A 17,587-nucleotide genomic window follows, 5' to 3' on the forward strand; every position below is an offset into this window, starting at 1 on the left:
TTGTAGACCAATTTAATGTAAATGCCTTCTGATGGTTTGTGTCGACACTGGTTGCCAGCCTAGGTGTGGGATGTGATGTCCAATTTCACTTGCAGTACAGAATGGATCACTACTCGCCATTCTTCCAATCAGACGATCCGTCCGTGCAGAGGTTCGCCTCAGCGCACCTCTTGCTGTCATTCCCATTCGTTGTTCTTCTCACGACCTCAGGGAAATGCAACGTGGAACAGTGCTGACATCTCGGCCTAGGCGCATAGCATCCTGCCGGAGTGATAAACCAAGGTCTATCAGTTCAAGGGTTCTGTCCCTCTCAGTTGGCGACAAGTGGCGATAACTGGCATGTAGACGAACAGGAGGCATCGCACAATCATGCCACACTACTTGATCCGATTTTGAGGTTTCATGTGGCTAAAAAACTTTGCTTTCACTCTGGCTTTTTCCCCTCCTACATGCCACAGATTGGAGTTAGGTGTTTGAAAATTTGATCATTTGCAGATCTTAGCGACACCTGCTACTTCCTCGATTCTCATAAGCTTACGGCTTGTCCTTCTTGGTGTTGCAATTTCAATGTTGAGGATTGTATAAAAATATATCAGAATAGAGGAGAAACATTCAGATAAAAGGGTAAGACTATCCTACTTTACAGCTTACATGCTTATAATAATGGGGAAGATTTTTTGTGCCAGAATTCTGGCTTGGGTTGAGATTTTTTTTGGACACAAATCAATTCAGACAATTTTAAGATTGATTTGCGCCAAAAAAAACAGATGTTTGCGCCTCACTAGACACTTTTTAAAACTGCCTAGTAAAAGGGGTGTGGCTTATCAGAAAAAGGTTGTGACTTAAAATGTGCCGACATGCGCCAACATTTTAAATTATTGTAAACTAAGCCAACCATGAGGAGGTATAAGGAAGAGAAGTTTCAAACATGTCTAGCAAGATTTATCAAAATGTGCCCCACTGTGATAAATTTGACGTGTCTTCTGACTGCCTGGTCTAAGTTTACACTGTCTTAATCCTAGAAAGCAATAGTAAATATACCTCATTATAGGTTCAGTAAATTTGTAAATGCATTAAATTACTTACCATGCACTGATCTTGAGTTACAGCCTATATTATAACCTAAAGCTTTATTTACAATTTGCTGTTGTCTTTAGAAACAAATAAAAAGCTTGCAATCTGGCAGTTCGGCTAAGCTTCAACAATGCAATGGACAGTGTAACTCAGAAGATACGTAAAGCATGTATTTGTAAAGTAACTCAACATGCAATGTTGATTTAGGCCCTGTTCACATCTGCGTCAGAAGGTTCCATTAGGGGCCTCCCTCAGAGATTCAGTCGTTTCTGCCAAGCAAAATAGTGGAGAATGTGGATACTCGAAGGTATCTTTCAGTTAATGGGTTCTAACGGGCGCCGTTGGTTTCCACCATGCAATCGATCCTATGCGGCCTCCTGTGATGACACTGCATTAGTCACATGGGATGATACGTCATCCCAGGAGGCCAACAGCTGAGGGAACATCGAGCTGTTGCAATGGCAATGCCAGCAATAAGGCACCATGCACACGATGGTAGAATTCATCCGTAATTATGGACCCATTAATTTCTATTGCCCACGGACACCTTCCTGTATGGACCGATTAATTTTTTTATTGCCCACGGGCACCTTCCCATATATATTTACGGGGAGGTGTCCTTGAAAGGCACCGCAAAAGATAGGACGTGTCCTATTTTTTGCTTTTTACGGACCGTGCTCCCATATTTTATATGGGAGCATAGTCCGCAAATGTGGGTGGCTGTCCGAAACCGTCAGCGGTCGGTCGTTCCCTGTAATCACGTACCGTGATTACGGGCATGTTCGTGTGCATAGGGCCTAAGTATGGACTTTTTTGTATTACGTACATATACACAGGAAAAAGTTTTTTGTTTCGTTTTTTTTCAGATTTGTGATTTTCTCAACGGATTTGCAGCTTTCCCATCATAAAAATTTGCAACATTTGCTATTTGTTGCAGCGATTATGTAGCATAAATTGACATGCTGCGTATTGAAAATTTGCACTGCAGGTCAATTTATTTTCTCTCTGTGGATTTCTTCCACAGCGTGTGGATGACGTTTATCTCATTCACTTTGCTGCTACTGTAATAAACTACAGATTTTCGACAATGAAATTCATTGCGGAAAATCCGCAGCTAATTCGTCCCAAATGCACATACCCTAAATGTAAACAAAAACCGTGATGTAAAAAGCGCCCAAACAAGGATTATAATCGTAAGGTGCTTCTTTTCTCATGTCATGACTAAACAGCTTTATATATGGCAGGCGTGCACACTTTCACATTGAACTTGCTACAATAATAGCTGTCCACTTTTTATTTGTTAATAATTATTAATTTATTCATAAAAATAAAATTAGACAGTTTTCTAATATACATGTTATGTCAGGACATTTAGCCAATGTCTAAAAAAAAAAAACAATGGTAAAGCCCACATACAGGTATTAGTCCATAGTAATGAATCCATAGGATAACTGAATGGACTAAAGATGGCGGCAGTCAAGTGACCTACCACCTACACATCATGTAGCCACTGCAATTCAGGTAACACTCTCCAGGTATATAACAGGTGAATAGTAGATTATTGAGGAGCAGAAGTTATAAAGTATTTCTACCTACAGCAACATCTTGTGTCTGTGAGGAGCAGATCTTATATTCTTCTCCCTGTCTCCTCTGTGTGTGTGTGAGTTGTTTTTTACAGTTAACTTTATTAACATGACAACATCACCTAGAGACAGGCAGCCATTTTATAAATAATCTAGAGCAGGGGTCTCAAACACTCTCGGCCCACGGGCTGCATGCGGCCCCTGAGGCTGTCATCTGTGGTTCCTGGGGTACCAAAGCTCCCTCGGGAGATGAGAGAGCAGGCCGAAGGAGCAGTGAGCAGGCTCTTTCCCGCCCTGCTGGATCGTTGGTGGTAGGTGAGCAATGGCCACACGGCCCCCTGTAGATAGTGCAAACCCCCTGTAGATAGCGTTCAACACACCTGACCCTATTCGACAGCACTACAACCCCCTCACTGTAGTTAGCTTCATTGTGGCTCCCTCTAGGCATGGAATCCCCAGACAGAGCATTGCCGATGCTCGGACCGGGTTTTCCGGTTCAGGAGGATCCACTGACATCACTGTCCATATATGGACAGTGACTTCAGGGGCTCCTCCAACAGAGGAATCCCTGGTTCGAGCGTTGGCAAAGCTCTGGCCGGTGAATTCGGTCCAGGAGTATCCCCTGACGTTACTGTCCATATACGGACAGTGACATCAGGGGCTCCTCCATCAGAGGAATCCACGGCCAGAGCGCTCTAGCTGGGGATTCCACTTCTAGAGGGAGCCCCAATGGAGCTATCTATAGGGGGTGAGTGTGTGGCACTACATGCGATTGTGTGGCACTATCTACAGAGGGCATTGTGGCACTATCTACAGAGGGCACTGTGGTATCATCTACAGAGGGCACTGTGGCACCATCTAAAGAGGGAACTGTGGCACCATCTAAAGAGGGCACTGTGGTATTATCTACAGAGGGCACTGTGGCACTATCTACAGGGGGTGTGGCACCATCTACAGAGGGCAATGTGACAATATCTACAGAGGGCACTGTGGCATTATCTACAGTAGGCACTGTGGCTTTATCTACAGAGGACAGTGTGGTATTATCTGCAGAGGGCACTGTGGCACTATCTACAGAGGGCACTGTGGCACTATCTACAGAGGGCACTGTGGCACTATCTAAAAAGGGGCTGCCCAATATTGACAAACTTGTGTCTGCCAAATGCTGCCAACTGAGCAGCCAGACTGCATTTAGCGACACTTCGGCTGGATAACTGTATTGATAAAATAAGCACGTGGAGTAAACTCACAAATTTCGGTATTATTATAGTAATGAAGTATTGTTATAGTAATGTACAGTAGTATTGTTATAATAATGTAGTAATATTATAGTAATGTAGTATTGTTATAGTAATGTAGTATTATTATAGTATTGTAGTATTGTCATAGTAGTGTAGTAATATTATAGTAATGCAATATTAGTATAGTAATGTAGAATTATTAAAGTAATGTAGTATTGTTATAGTAATGTAGTATTTTTATAGTAATGTAGTATTGTTATAGTAATGTAGTATTGTTATAGTAGTGTAGTATTATTATAGTAATGTATTGCTATAGTAATGTCGTATTATTATAGTAATAAAAAAAAAAAAACACCGAAAAAGTCCATACTTACAAATGGACACAGCCAGGTCAGAAACGCTGATGAAGGAGAGTGAGCAGGTGCTTTAAATAATAATAGCCACTCCCACTAGTCTTGAGGGGAGTGGTGTGTGGTGCATGGGATGTGTAGTAAGAAATAATAAATGAATAGTGTATGTGCAAGTGTAATAATATAAGTGAAATAATATTTTGTATATATGTCCCCTTGTTTTTATCTGTTTTGTCTGTGCATCAGGAGCTTTTTGTTCCAGTTAGGGAGTTAGGGACTCGCAAGTCTGGGGATCCTTGTCGTGGATTGCGAGCTTGCGTCCTTTTGGCCAAAATGATCACTAATACCCCAGGTATTTTTCATTATTACTTATATTTGCTTCTTTTGGACACAGCCGGGTCTTTGATGCTGGGAGAGTATGGTGTGTTGTTGTTTGGCTTAGCAAGCAGGGTAGCCCGCTCTATGAATTATCAGGGCGTCACAAATAGGCTTCTACCTGGCTATACACGTTGCGCCTCATGACTTACACACTATCCCTCCATGTTTCACACACTTGCACCCCATTATTAATTTATTTTTATTGAGGCACTTTACTCATTACTGCCCCCTATATTTCACTTATATTATTACACTTGCACATACACTATTCATTTATTATTTCTTACTACACATCCCATGCACCACACACCACTCCCCTCAAGACTAGTGGGAGTGGCTATTATTATTTAAAGCACCTGCTCACTCTCCTTCATCAGCGTTTCTGACCTGGCTGTGTCCATTTGTAAGTATGGCCTTTTTCGGTGTTTTTGTATATATGTCCACTTGTTTTTATCTGTTTTGTTTATTATTATAGTAATGTAGTATTGTTATAGTAATGTAGTATTATTATAGTAATGTAGTATCGTTAGGCCCTGTTCACACTGAGATTTTTGCAGGCAGAAAATTCTGCCTCAAAATTACGTCTGGAATTTTGAGGCAGATTTTGATCTGCCTGCACGCCATTTGCTGCGTTTTTCGCGCCATTTTTCACCCACGGCCATTGAGCGCCGCGGGCAAAAACACAGCGAAAAACTCTTTCTCTGCCTCCCATTGATGTTAATGGGGGGTCAGAAACATAAACGCCTGAAGATAGTGCATGACACTTCTTTTTCCCGCGAGACGGTGGGAGGCCTTTTCGGCAGTTTTTTTGGCGCATTTTCCGACACGGTTTCCCCGTCAGAAATAGTGTAAAAAAAACTCTGTGTGAACAGGGCCTTATAGTAATGTAGTATTAATATTATTAATATTATAGTAATGTAGTATTGTTATAGTAATGTAGTATTCTAGTAATGTAATGTTATTATTATTATTATTATGGTAATGTAGTATTATATTAATCTAGTGTTATAGTAATGTAGTATTATAGTAATGTAATATTGTTATAGTAATGTAGTATTATTATTATAATGTAGTATTATGGCAATGTAGTATTATTATAATAGTAATGTAGTATTATAGTAATGCAGTATTGTTATAGTAATGTAGTATTATAGTAATGTAGTATTGGTATAGTAATGTAGTATTGTTATAGTAGTTTAAAGAGGCTCTGTCACCAACGATCATTTTCAAGTTATGAGCAATTTTAGATTTATTCTAATGAGTTTCTTAAAGACCAACTGGGCGTGTTTTTACTTTTGACCAAGTGGGTGTTGTAAAGAAGTGTATGAGGATGACCAATCAGTGACCAATCAGCCTCATACACTTCTCATTGTTCCAGCCCAGCATGATCCACAGCACAGTGTGATTGTGCAGTGAAAGAAGCTGGGCTGGAACAATGAGAAGTGTAGGACACTGATTAGTCACTGATTGGTCATCCTCATACACTTCTTTACAACACCCATTTGGTCAAAAGTAAAAACACTCCAGTTGGTCTTTAAAGCACGGGTGTCACGAAAAAAAAATTGTGATATCAATTTGCTTTTAGTGTTTTATTCAAATAAATTTTATTTATTTGTGTGTTTGTGTTTTACTTTCTTTTTTTTTTCTAACTTTTTCTTCACTATGGGGGCTGCCATTTTTTTTTCATCTCTGTATGTGTCGATTAACGACACATACAGAGATGGAATACAGCACATACATCCCCATAGAGAATGCGAACGGGAGCCGAGCGACATCCGGCGCCATTTTCTTGTGGACCGGAAGCCGCGGCCGGACAGTAAGGTGACTACTTCCAGTCGCGGCTTCCGGACATGTGTTCAGAAGCGAGCAGAGGGAGCCGTCATTTTACGTGCCGTATTTTGACAGCGATGCGTAATATAAAGGCTCGTGGGAACAGAACATCGTAATTCCCATTGAAAGCAATGGGCAGATGTTTGTAGGCGTATTAGGGGCGTTTTTTCAGGCGTAATTCGAGATGTAAAACGCCCGAATTGCGTCTGAAACCACTGCGTGTGAACATACCCTTACTGTCCCACATGTTGTAGGGTGCACAAAAAAGTTTGAAGAGCTGAGCTTTGTGCATGTCTGCTCTGTGCCTTCCTGCACAGGGGTGTAGCTAAGGGGGCTGGCGGTTTATGTGCCCCTGGGTGCTGGGTTGTGTAGAAGGTGCCAATGAGAATCAACCAGAGTGGGAAAACAGTTCCAAAGGAGCAATATCTGGTATTGTACAGATATTGTAGAGTTATACACTATGTGGAACCATGGCCGGCCTTAGATACGTTCGACCAGTGCAGTCGGACAGGGTGCCAGCCGCCACACTGCAAGAGGGGCGCCAGCGGGTGTGTGCCCCGCGTTGTTGCAACTACCTACGTGTCAGGTGCCACTCGCTAACTGCACCCAGGACCAGCCTAAAGGCGGATTCACACGAACGTGATTTTCGTCCGTGCAACCAGCGTGGTTTTCACGCGGGTTGCACGGACCTATACAAGTCTATGGGGCAGTGCAGACAGTCCGTGAGTTTTGCGCTGCGTAAAACTCACGACAAAATCACGCAGGTCACACGGAAGCACTTCCGTGCGAACAGCGTGATTCGCGCAACACCTGTCAAACTCTGAATGTAAACAGAAAAGCACCACGTGCTTTTCTGTTTACAAACATCCAAACGGAGTGTCATAATGATGGCGGCTGCGCGAAAATCACGCAGCCGCGCATCATACGCTGATGACACACGGAGCTGTTAAGTGCCTTTTGCGCACGCAAAACACCACGTTCGTCTGAATCCGCCCTTAGGCGCCTTTCCGCCCGGGCGCTTCTTCACTTAGTGGCTGCTATAGCGGTAGCGACGGCACTATAGCCGAGCAGGGAGGTATCTCCCTGCTCTGCTATCTACTAGCGCCACTGTAGCTCACTGAAGGAGCGGAATCCCTATGTGGCCGGGATTCCGCTCCTGGAGCGCTCCTTGATGTCTCTGTTCATATATGGACAGTGACATCAGGGGAAACTCCTGAAGCGGAATCCGCGGTCACAGCGTTGCAGACGCTATGACCGGGGTTTCCACTCCAGGAGAAGCCAATGATGTCATGGACACAGACGGCATGAGCTTCTCTTGGAGTGGAATCGACGGTCACAGCGCCGGCAACGCTGTGAATGGGGATTCCGCTTCAGGAGTTTTCCCTGATGTCACTGTCCATATATGGACAGAGACATCAAGGAGCGCTCCAGGAGCGGAATCCCCGACAACACGGGGATTCCGCTCCTTCAGGGAGCTACAGTGGCGCTATCTATACTGGAAGTGGGGGTTTTGCTATCTACAAGGGGGCTGTGGGCCTGTGTGGCACTACCTACAAAAAAGGACAACTGTGCAGGAGCACACAAAATACCCAGCTTTCCCGGCTATCAAATAAATGTGTGGAAATAAACTAAGATATAACTTTTATTTAATCTAGCTGAAAGGATTTATCACTTGTCCTTTTGAATGTCTATTGCCTGCCAGCTTTCAGGGTCATTTCATAGTCCTTGCACTACCTACAAGGGGGCTGTGGGCTGTGTGGCACTACCAACCAGGGGGCTGTGGGCTGTGTGGCACTTCCAACCAGGGGGCTGTGTGGCACTCCCTACCAGGGGGTTGTGGGCTGTGCGGCACTCCCTACCAGGGGTCTGTGCGGCACTCCCTACCAGGAGTCTGTGCGGCACTTCCTACCAGGGGGCTGTGTGGCACTCCCTACAGGGGGCTGTGTGGCGCACTCTACAGGGGGCTGTGTGGCGCTATCTACAAGGGGGTTGTGTGGCGCTACCTACAAGGGGCTGTCTGGCACTACCTACAAGTGGGCTGTCTGGCGCTACCTACAAGGGGCTGTGTGGCGCTACCCACAAGGGGGCTGTGTGGCGCTACCCACAAGGGGCTGTGTGGCGCTACCTACAAGTGGCTGTATGGCGCTACCTACAGGGGGAATCTGTGAGTGGTGGGCTGATGGTCATTTTTCTGTGAGTGGGGGGCTGATGGTCATTTTACTGTGAGTGGGGGGCTGATGGTTTTCAAGTGGTTTCCGCCTCTGACCTCCAATTGAAATTAATAGGAGGCAGAAAATACCTGCGGCGTTCGTTTGGAGATTTTGTTCCTGCGTCTTTTGCATTCGCTTCAACAGCTTAAGAAAAAACACAAAAAAAGGTCAAACAACGCTGTCAGTTGCTGAAGGAATTTTGAGGCAGATTCTTTTTGCCTTACAAAAAACGTGTGTGAACATACCCTACGAGTGTAGTGCTTGTTCTTAGCCGTTTTCTGTCTTTCTCGAAACAATTTTTGGTAGGGGGGCCCTGAGGAAATTTTATTTTTCCAGTGCTGCCTCGAGTCCGAAAAGGTTGGGAAACTCTGTACTAGGCTACAGGATCATGCCGTGGAGCAGCTCAGTTCGTCATGGGAACGGGGCCTAGGTGAGTACAATTTTTGTTTTTGTTTGGGGGCACTGTCTACAAGGGGAGGTGGGGGACTGTATGGCACGATCTACAAAAAGGAGGTGGAGGGATTATGGCACTGTCTACAGGGGGCACTATACTGTGTGGGCGCCACTAAGCAGACATTATACTGTGTAGGGGTACTACAGGTGGCATAATACTGTGGGCACATTTAGAGGACAAAATACTGTGTCCTTGAAGGGGTTGTAATATATGATATGATTAAATATTATTATTAAACTGTATGGGGGCACTAAAGGGGCATTATAATTTTTTATGGGGCATTTTTTTTAATGATGGGGTGGGGCGCCGAAAGATCCGGCCCTGTGTGGAACTAGTAAGTGAAGACATGTTATGTGGTACTAAAGTATTGATACCTTTTGCTTTGTATATCCCTATGCCGTGTCGCACTATGATGTGGGCAGAATGTACAATAAAATATTCTATTTCCCATAAAAAAATTTGTGCATACTTCTATTTGGGTAGAAATGGTTACGTGGCACTTCTTTAAGGTTACTTTAAAACAATAGCTGCATAATTGTTCGGTGGTCTGTTAGCTGTTTGGATATGTACTGGCTATATGTTTGTATGTGAGGTTATACATGCTCACATAGGAAACATTTTCAGAATACCATGCAGTTCCCACAAACAGTCTCTGGGTGGTGGTATGTGATTTTAGAAAATGTCCTTATAGCTTAATATAGAGCAATGGTACTTCGATACTGTGCATGGAAGCAATTATGTATTTCTGCATGTATCAAAAGAATTTGCACAGAATTTGGTCAGATCTAAAGTAAGGAATAGATGTTAAAGGAAAATTCTAGGCAAAACTAAAGATTTGACACCCCGCTCTCCCCCCCCCAGTGACTTACTGGCTTTTTTTTTACCGAGATCCAGCAGTGGTCTTACTGACTAAGGCCCCCTGCACACGGCCGTAGCTGTAATGCCGGTCCGTGATTTCTGCTACGGCCGCGCACAGTCACCCGCATTTGCGTGCCATGCTCCCAATATAAAGTATGGGAGCACGGTCCATAAAATAAAAATAAAAATTACGGGACGGTGTCCATGGGCAATAGAAATTAATCGGTCTGTACTTTGATCAAAATTACGGCTGTGTGCATGGGACCTAACTCAGGAACTTTTCCAGTGAAAATTCGGGCAGGCCTCAGGGGAGTAAATCATGTGCCACCCTGCTCACAGTCGGTCATTACTCTCTTTCCTAAGGCCCGATGCAGACGATTGTGCCCGTAATCATGGTCCATGATTACAGGCATGGCCGGCGGTGAACGGCTGTGGACAGTCATCCGCATTTGCGGGCCGTGCTCCCATTATAAAGTATGGGAGCATGGTCCATAAAATAAAAAAATAGGACATGTCCTAATTTTTACGAAAGGTTTCTACGGCACGGACGCCTTCCCGTAAATATACGGAAAGGTATCCGTCGGCCTTAGAAATGAATGGGTCCGTAGTTACGGACCGTAATTACAAATGAAATCTACAGTCCTGTGCATGGGGCAAAAGGCTTTCCCCAAGAAATGTTTGTCACTGAGTCAGATGGCGTGGAATGGAGACCTCTAATTTTGGCCCCTGAATCTGGCAGTCGGGTAAATCTTAGTTTATGAGCTTTTGACATAAATTTTATCAGGTTGCACTACATTTCTATCTGTATTTAGACTCCTGGTCTAAACAGATTTTTAAGCCTTGAAAGATGGTGAAGCTGCAGCACACTGCTATAGGTAAATGTGAAGTTGAATGTAAATTGTAAGTGCACTACCAACATTTGATACCTTTAGCACTTTATAAAAGAAACAAAACACCAGAACAGGTTCAAACACCAACGTTTTTACAGTACAAAGAGACCAAATTATACTCTGGGGTCCTTTGTTTCTCTGTACCCACAGCAAAAGTTCACGAAAATTGAACTATTGGAAAGACACATTCTAATAATGAAATTTTTCGCTCTTACATTTTGGGTAGCTGGCAACAGTCCCAATTTTGCCGGAACAGTTCCTAATTTTTAATGGGAATCCCAGCATATTTCGTCCCGAGAAGTGTCTTGCAAACGCATGGGCAGGTTTAGGGGGTCCACAGGAGCTCCCCCAAAACTACACCGCCACAATTTTTCTTTAAATTGGCCATTTAATACAATAATACAATAGATAACAGCCAATGTCACTCATGGATTTTGGCTCTTCAGAAGCTCCGGGTCTTCTTTGGCTCCAGGTGAGGCCGCACAGAAAGTCCTGATGCTGGGCAGTGTCAGTACATTGTGAGCGATGGTGACCAGAGCCAAAGATGACCCAGAGTTGCTGAAGAAGAGCAAGAAGCAGTAAGTAAATAGAGTCTGATCTGGGGTGTAAATTTTGGAGTCTGGCCTGAGGCCTTAATCCTGGGGTCCCAATGCTGTAAGCCGTGCCAACAAACCATGCGTTGTCAAGCCCCGCCTTAAACAGTCTATGCACAAGGTGTTGTCAAATCACAGTTTATTGACGCGATTACTGCAATATCAGAACAAAACGCAGCAGTTTTTGGGTAATTGCAGCAATAAATTACTATTTGGCCTCACTGAGTGACTAGACCCTTAATGAACTCATGAACACCATATGAACATGCCATCTCCCTAGGCAGTGGCACTGCATTGCTTGCCTCTATATAGGAAAAATAAAAGAAAAATGAGGCAACTTGAGGCTGCTATCTCAAGCAGCAATTGCTGTGTGTTGTGAATAATTAATCTACAAATATCTTCTATCACTTGTATACAATATTTCAGTTTCTGCTCAAGGCAGCAAATAACTAGGCACATCACTGCAGTAATTAAAATGCATATTGCTTCCGTGATATGTGGCCATTTTATGTATGATTTCAAAGTTCTTATAAAATTATATGATGATAAACAAGTTGCTCTCAATTCTAATTGTATTCAGTCATTGAAATATCAGTGTAAATACAGCTCAATACATATTAACAGTCACATACTAAATTGATCGATCTGCTCCATAAAATAAACAATTATCCATAATTAGGCTTCAAATAGAAAAATGAATAACTACTTAGAGAGAGGGAGCATTTAAAGGGTCCAGGTACCTTTTCCTGATATTGGCGCCGTGACGAATCTAGGGACTGGATAAGTGCAGTAGCGTGACCAATGAACATGGCATAGCAAGTGGCACCAACAATCATGCTCAGCATTGTAAGCCAGACATCTGACATGCTCACTGGCGCCTGCTGCCCATACCCAATGCATAACATGTGACTCATGGCTTTGAAAAGAGCATAGGAATATTGCTTTCCCCAAGAGGCATTCTGTAACAGAGAGAAAAGAAAAAAAAATTCACTTGTAACATCGCAAACTAAACAGAATCAAATTTGCTCAACTTGTGCAACGACAGCTGTCTTAAGAAAAAGGTGTTATTTATCATAGTGCTGTTGCTATTGTCATGTGCTATTGTCATGTAGTGAATGATTTCATGCACGACCAGATAAATAAGTCGTTCAGTGTCCTTTAGTAGTACAAATCTACTCTATGTCTTAAAGCAACTGGATGAAATATGCTTAACAAAAAACTCAAGTAATAATTTTATCCACAATATGCCTTATGGTTAAAGAGGCTCTGTCACCAGATTTTCAAACCCCTATCTCCTATTGCAGCAGATCGGCGCTGCAATGTAGATAACAGTAACGTTTTTTGTTTTTTTTTAAAAACGAGCATTTTTGGCCAAGTTATGACCATTTTTATATTTATACAAATGAGCCTTTCTTAAGTACAACTGGGCGTGTTTAAAGTTATGTCCAAGTGGGCGTGTATTGTGTGTGTACATCTGGGCGTTTTTACTTGTTTTACTAGCTGGGCGTTGTGAATAGAAGTGTATGATGCTGACAAATCAGCATCATCCACTTCTCTTCGTTACCACCCAGCTTCTGGCAGTGCACAGACACACAGCGTGTCCTCGCGAGATCACGCTGTGACGTCACTCACTTCCTCCCACAGGAACTTCATCGCGTCAGATGAGCGAGGACACGCTGTGTGTCTGGACTGCCAGAAGCTGGGTAGTAACAAAGAGAAGTGGATGATGCTGATTCGTCAGCGTCATACACTTCTATTCACAACGCCCAGCTAGTAAAACAAGTAAAAACGCCCAGATGTAACGAACACAATACACGCCCACTTGGACATAACTTTAAACACGCCCAGTTGTACTTAAGAAAGGCTCATTTGCATAAATATAAAAATGGTCATAACTTGGCCAAAAATGCTCGTTTTTGAAAAAAAACTAAAACTTTACTGTTATCTACATTGCAGCGCCGATCTGCTGCAATAGGAGATAGGGGTTTGAAAATCTGGTGACAGAGCCTCTTTAAGCCATCAAAATTTGATCAGTCAGGGTCTGACTGCTTGCACGCCAGCGATGCCTAAAATAAAGTCAGAGTTGCAATATGGCCACTGCTGCTGCATCGAGAGGTCCCAGGATTCAGAGCCTGACTGTTCAGACTTTAATGGCATATTTAATTGATATGACATAAATGCTTATCCTGAAAAAAACATTTTAGGAACGTAGACTGTGAAAATATCTAATTTCACAGAATCAATGGCAGAAACATGGATTCAAAAGCAGAACTCACTATTCTAGCCATTCACCTCTACCAAATAGTTACATTGATTTTATCAATCCTATTCTGCTTTATTTGTTCTTTGGACTAATTAAAGTGGATCCAGGTAGTCAGTGTCGTATTCAGGACTGGCCTTAGGATAGATGGCGCCCCGTGCAAAAAAAACATTTTGGCGCCCCACCCCATCATCAAAAAAATGCCCCATACAAAAGTATAATGCCAGCCCTACAGTATAATGCCCTTTATAGTGCCCCAACACAGTATAATGCCCTTTATAGTGCCCCCAAACAGTATAATGCCCTATATAGTGCCCCCCATACAGTAGAAAGCCTCCCACACAGTATAATGTCAGTTTAGGGACCCCCATACAGTATAATGTCCCATTAGTGACGCCCACACAGTATAATGCCCCTTTAGTGCCCCCATACAGTATAATGCCACTTTAGTGCCCCCATACAGTATAATGTCCCTTTAGTGCCCCCATACAGTATAATGTCCCTTTAGTGCCCCCCATACAGTATAATGCCCCTTTAGTGCCCCCATACAGTATAATGTCCCTTTAGTGACCCACCATACAGTATAATGCCTCCATAGCTGCCCCATACAGTATAACAATAATATAATATCTTATAACCCCTTTAAGGACACAGTATTTTGTCCTCTAAATGTGCCCACACAGTATAATGCCCCCTGTTTTACCCCTATACGGTATACTGTCCTCTTAGTGGCCCCCCACAGTATAATGTCCCCCTCCAGTGGGTGCCACACACAGCCCAGCTTGTAGTTACTGTCCCCTGTAGAACCTGCCATACAACCCCCACCTTCCCATTTGTAGACAGTGACATAGAGCCCCCCACCACCCCCTTGTAGACAGTGCCTCCTTAACAAATAAAACAAAAACGTTATACACACCTAGGCCCCGATCCCGCGACGAATGGAGCTGTTTTACACCTCCGACTAAATCCTTGCGTAGGCCGGCGTGTTCCAGTGACATTGAGCGGCCAGTGGCCTAGTAAATGGCAGAGCGGGGAGATACCTCCCTGCTCTGTTGTAGTGTTTAATAGTATCTATATCCTAAGAACGCAGATACTATTGAATGTGGGGTCGCTACAGCTGTAGCAGCCACAACGGCTGCTAGCTGCGCCGACGGGCATGGGGGTGGCTGTGCAGACACCTCATGCCGCAGACCCTGTAACAGCCGTTGTGGCTGCTACAGTGGTAGTTACGCTAAGAGCAGAGAAGGAGCGCCTGGGCTTGGCGACTCTTCGGCTGCCTTTCCCTCCAGGCGCTCCTTCTCTGCTCTCGGCGTAACTACCGCTTCAGGAACACAAGCAGGGGAGGGGAGCCAGCGCAGTGCCCCTTCCACCTGCTGGAGTGATGCGCCCTGTGCGATGGCACAGGTCGCAGACCCCAAAGGCCGACCCTGATCGTATTGTAGGGAGAAGGGTGGACGTAAAAAAGTGGGGGCCCCATTGCCTTTTTGCACATATGCTCTTGCATAGTGGATAAAAGCCCAATCTAATCTTTAATTCAAATGTTAAGTAATTATGTATTATATTCTAAAATTATTAGGAGTGAATAGAAAGGATAGTGCCTTCAAGAGCAGATAAGAACAACTCAGTATAACAAGTGTAAAGAGAAGAAAGATTCTGGTTGTAGAAGGGAAAGTGTGGAAATATATTCCTGTGCATTATAACAAGTGGTATCTTTCTATGTATAATTTAAATAGATATTTTTTTAAGTGCATGCATTATTACTTATAGAGACATTGTTGGGCATTAATATTCATTGCTATTGTTATGCACCAATCATATATTACTGGCAGAAGTGTAGCTAGCAGGGGGGGGCAGGGGGTGGTGGTCCCGGGCCCACTAAGATGGTGGGGCCCAGGGGAGGGCTGGGCTGCAATGTCAGGTCTCGGTTTTAACTGTATCCTCAGGATGCAGATATAGTTAAATCTAATGCTAGAGCAAGGAGCTGTCAGCTCCCTGCACCAACTTTCAATGTGCAACACCGGCCATGAGCGGTTCTGCGCAGACAGGCGCAATGCAGAGACGTCGTCGTGCCTATCTGCACTGAGCCACTCATAGCACAGACCGGAGGAACAGGGAAATCTCTTTCACTCGACGTAGGAATGGTATAGGTGAGTATTTATTTTTTTATTAGGCACTATAGGGGCATTCTACTTTGTATGGGGGGATGCTATGGGGGCATTATACTGTGTGGGGGCAGCTATGGGGGCATTATACTGTAGAGGGGCAGCTATGGGGCATTATACTGTATGGATTCAGCTATTGGGGCATTATACTGTGTGAGGCCAGTTATAGGGGCATTAAACTGTGTGGAGGGTAGCTATGGGAACATTACTATGTGTGGGGGAACTATGGGGCATTATACTGTGTGGGGGCAGTATGGTGCTATTATACTATATAGGGGCACTATGGGGCATTATACTGTGTGGGGGCCACAATGGGGACATTCTACTGTGTGTGTGTGTGTGTGTATGTGTGTGTGTGTGTGTGTGTGTGTGTGTGTGTGTGTGGGGGGGGCAGCTTTAAGAGCATTAAACTGTGGGAGGGCAGCTATAGAGGCATTATACTGTATGGGGTCCACTAAGGGGTCATTATATTGTGTGAGCGCCGCTATGGAAGCATTATACTCTGTGGTGAGGAATTATAGGGGCATTATTCTGTGTGGGGGCACTATGAGGGCATTATACTGTGTGGGGAAGCACTATACTGTGAATGGAAGTTACAGAAACAGCATAGCAGTTATGGAAACAGCATAGCTCGCTATGCTACAGTGTTTCCACCCATTCACTTCTGGAAGAATAACACAGCAAACTATTTATGGAACTGTTTACATAAGCCTGACCCCGCAGGATGCGCCTCTGCAGTTGTAAACATGTGTTGGGGGGCACACTGGGTATGGGCCCACTCAGATGTTTTTCGAACCCCCTGTGCTAAACCCCTTGCAATGCCCCTGATTACTGGTAATTACCAAATTGGAGCAGATTACTACTCTCTTAATTTCAGGTCACAGATATTACCGCATTATAAGATGTTCATAGTATATATTTATGGATAAACTTTATTGTTCTCTACATGAGGTATAGTCCGTCTGTGAAGCAGGATCCTTCAAAGAACATGCCAGGCAAAACTGATACACTGCGTTGCACCTAGCACAGGACCTAAAGGGGTGGTGCATAACACATGGATTTTCTCTTTGCTCTTTTTGAATCCCAGTGTCATGGAGTGCTCCCTCGGGTCCTAGTAGTAAAGTCTATCATATTTTTGACACATAATTTTAGCACAAATCCAAGCCTGTATATATTTATATAAACACACATCAGCCATAACATTAAAAGCACCTGCCTAATATTGCGTAGGTCCCCCTCCTACCGCCAAAGCAGCTTTGACCCACCGAGACATGGACGCTACAAAACTTCTGAACATGTCCTGGTGTATCTGGCACCAAGATATTTGCAGGTATCTAGCACCAAGTTCCTTTAAGTCCTGTAATGGGCTGTGTAAATGAGTGCCGGTCACTGAGACAACTCGATCAGTGTTCATTTGCTCCCAAGGAGCAATGCATGGGGCGAGTGATCGTTACTACGATTGCTCATCCCCACACATTTCCATCATGTCGGCAGCACATCTGCCTGTTTACACAGGGGGAATGTGCTGCCAACAACGATAATATTTCATGCTGCATAAACAATACAGTCAGCCAGTCGATAAACAAGCGTATGCTAGTTTATCGGCTGATCATTGCCCTGTTTACACAGGGCAATGACCAGGAACGGGCGTTCATATGAACGCTCGTTTGGCCAAAAATTGGGTCATGTAAAAGGGCCTTACGT

At 43.9% G+C, this 17,587-nt stretch overlaps 1 protein-coding gene across 1 annotated transcript in view; it reads right to left on the minus strand.

Annotated features, from left to right (window-relative positions):
* The window catches only part of HCN4 (hyperpolarization activated cyclic nucleotide gated potassium channel 4), a 200,975-nt gene that overhangs the window by 53,713 nt on the left and 129,675 nt on the right, over window positions 1-17,587 (minus strand). Inside the window, exon 4 of the mRNA XM_075857742.1 lies at window positions 12,202-12,420. Within this exon, the coding sequence (XP_075713857.1) occupies window positions 12,202-12,420 (219 nt within the window). The remainder of the gene's footprint in view (window positions 1-12,201; window positions 12,421-17,587) is intronic.

Source organism: Rhinoderma darwinii, chromosome 3, assembly GCF_050947455.1.
Source record: "Rhinoderma darwinii isolate aRhiDar2 chromosome 3, aRhiDar2.hap1, whole genome shotgun sequence".
In the NCBI taxonomy this organism is placed as follows: Eukaryota; Metazoa; Chordata; class Amphibia; order Anura; family Rhinodermatidae; genus Rhinoderma; species Rhinoderma darwinii.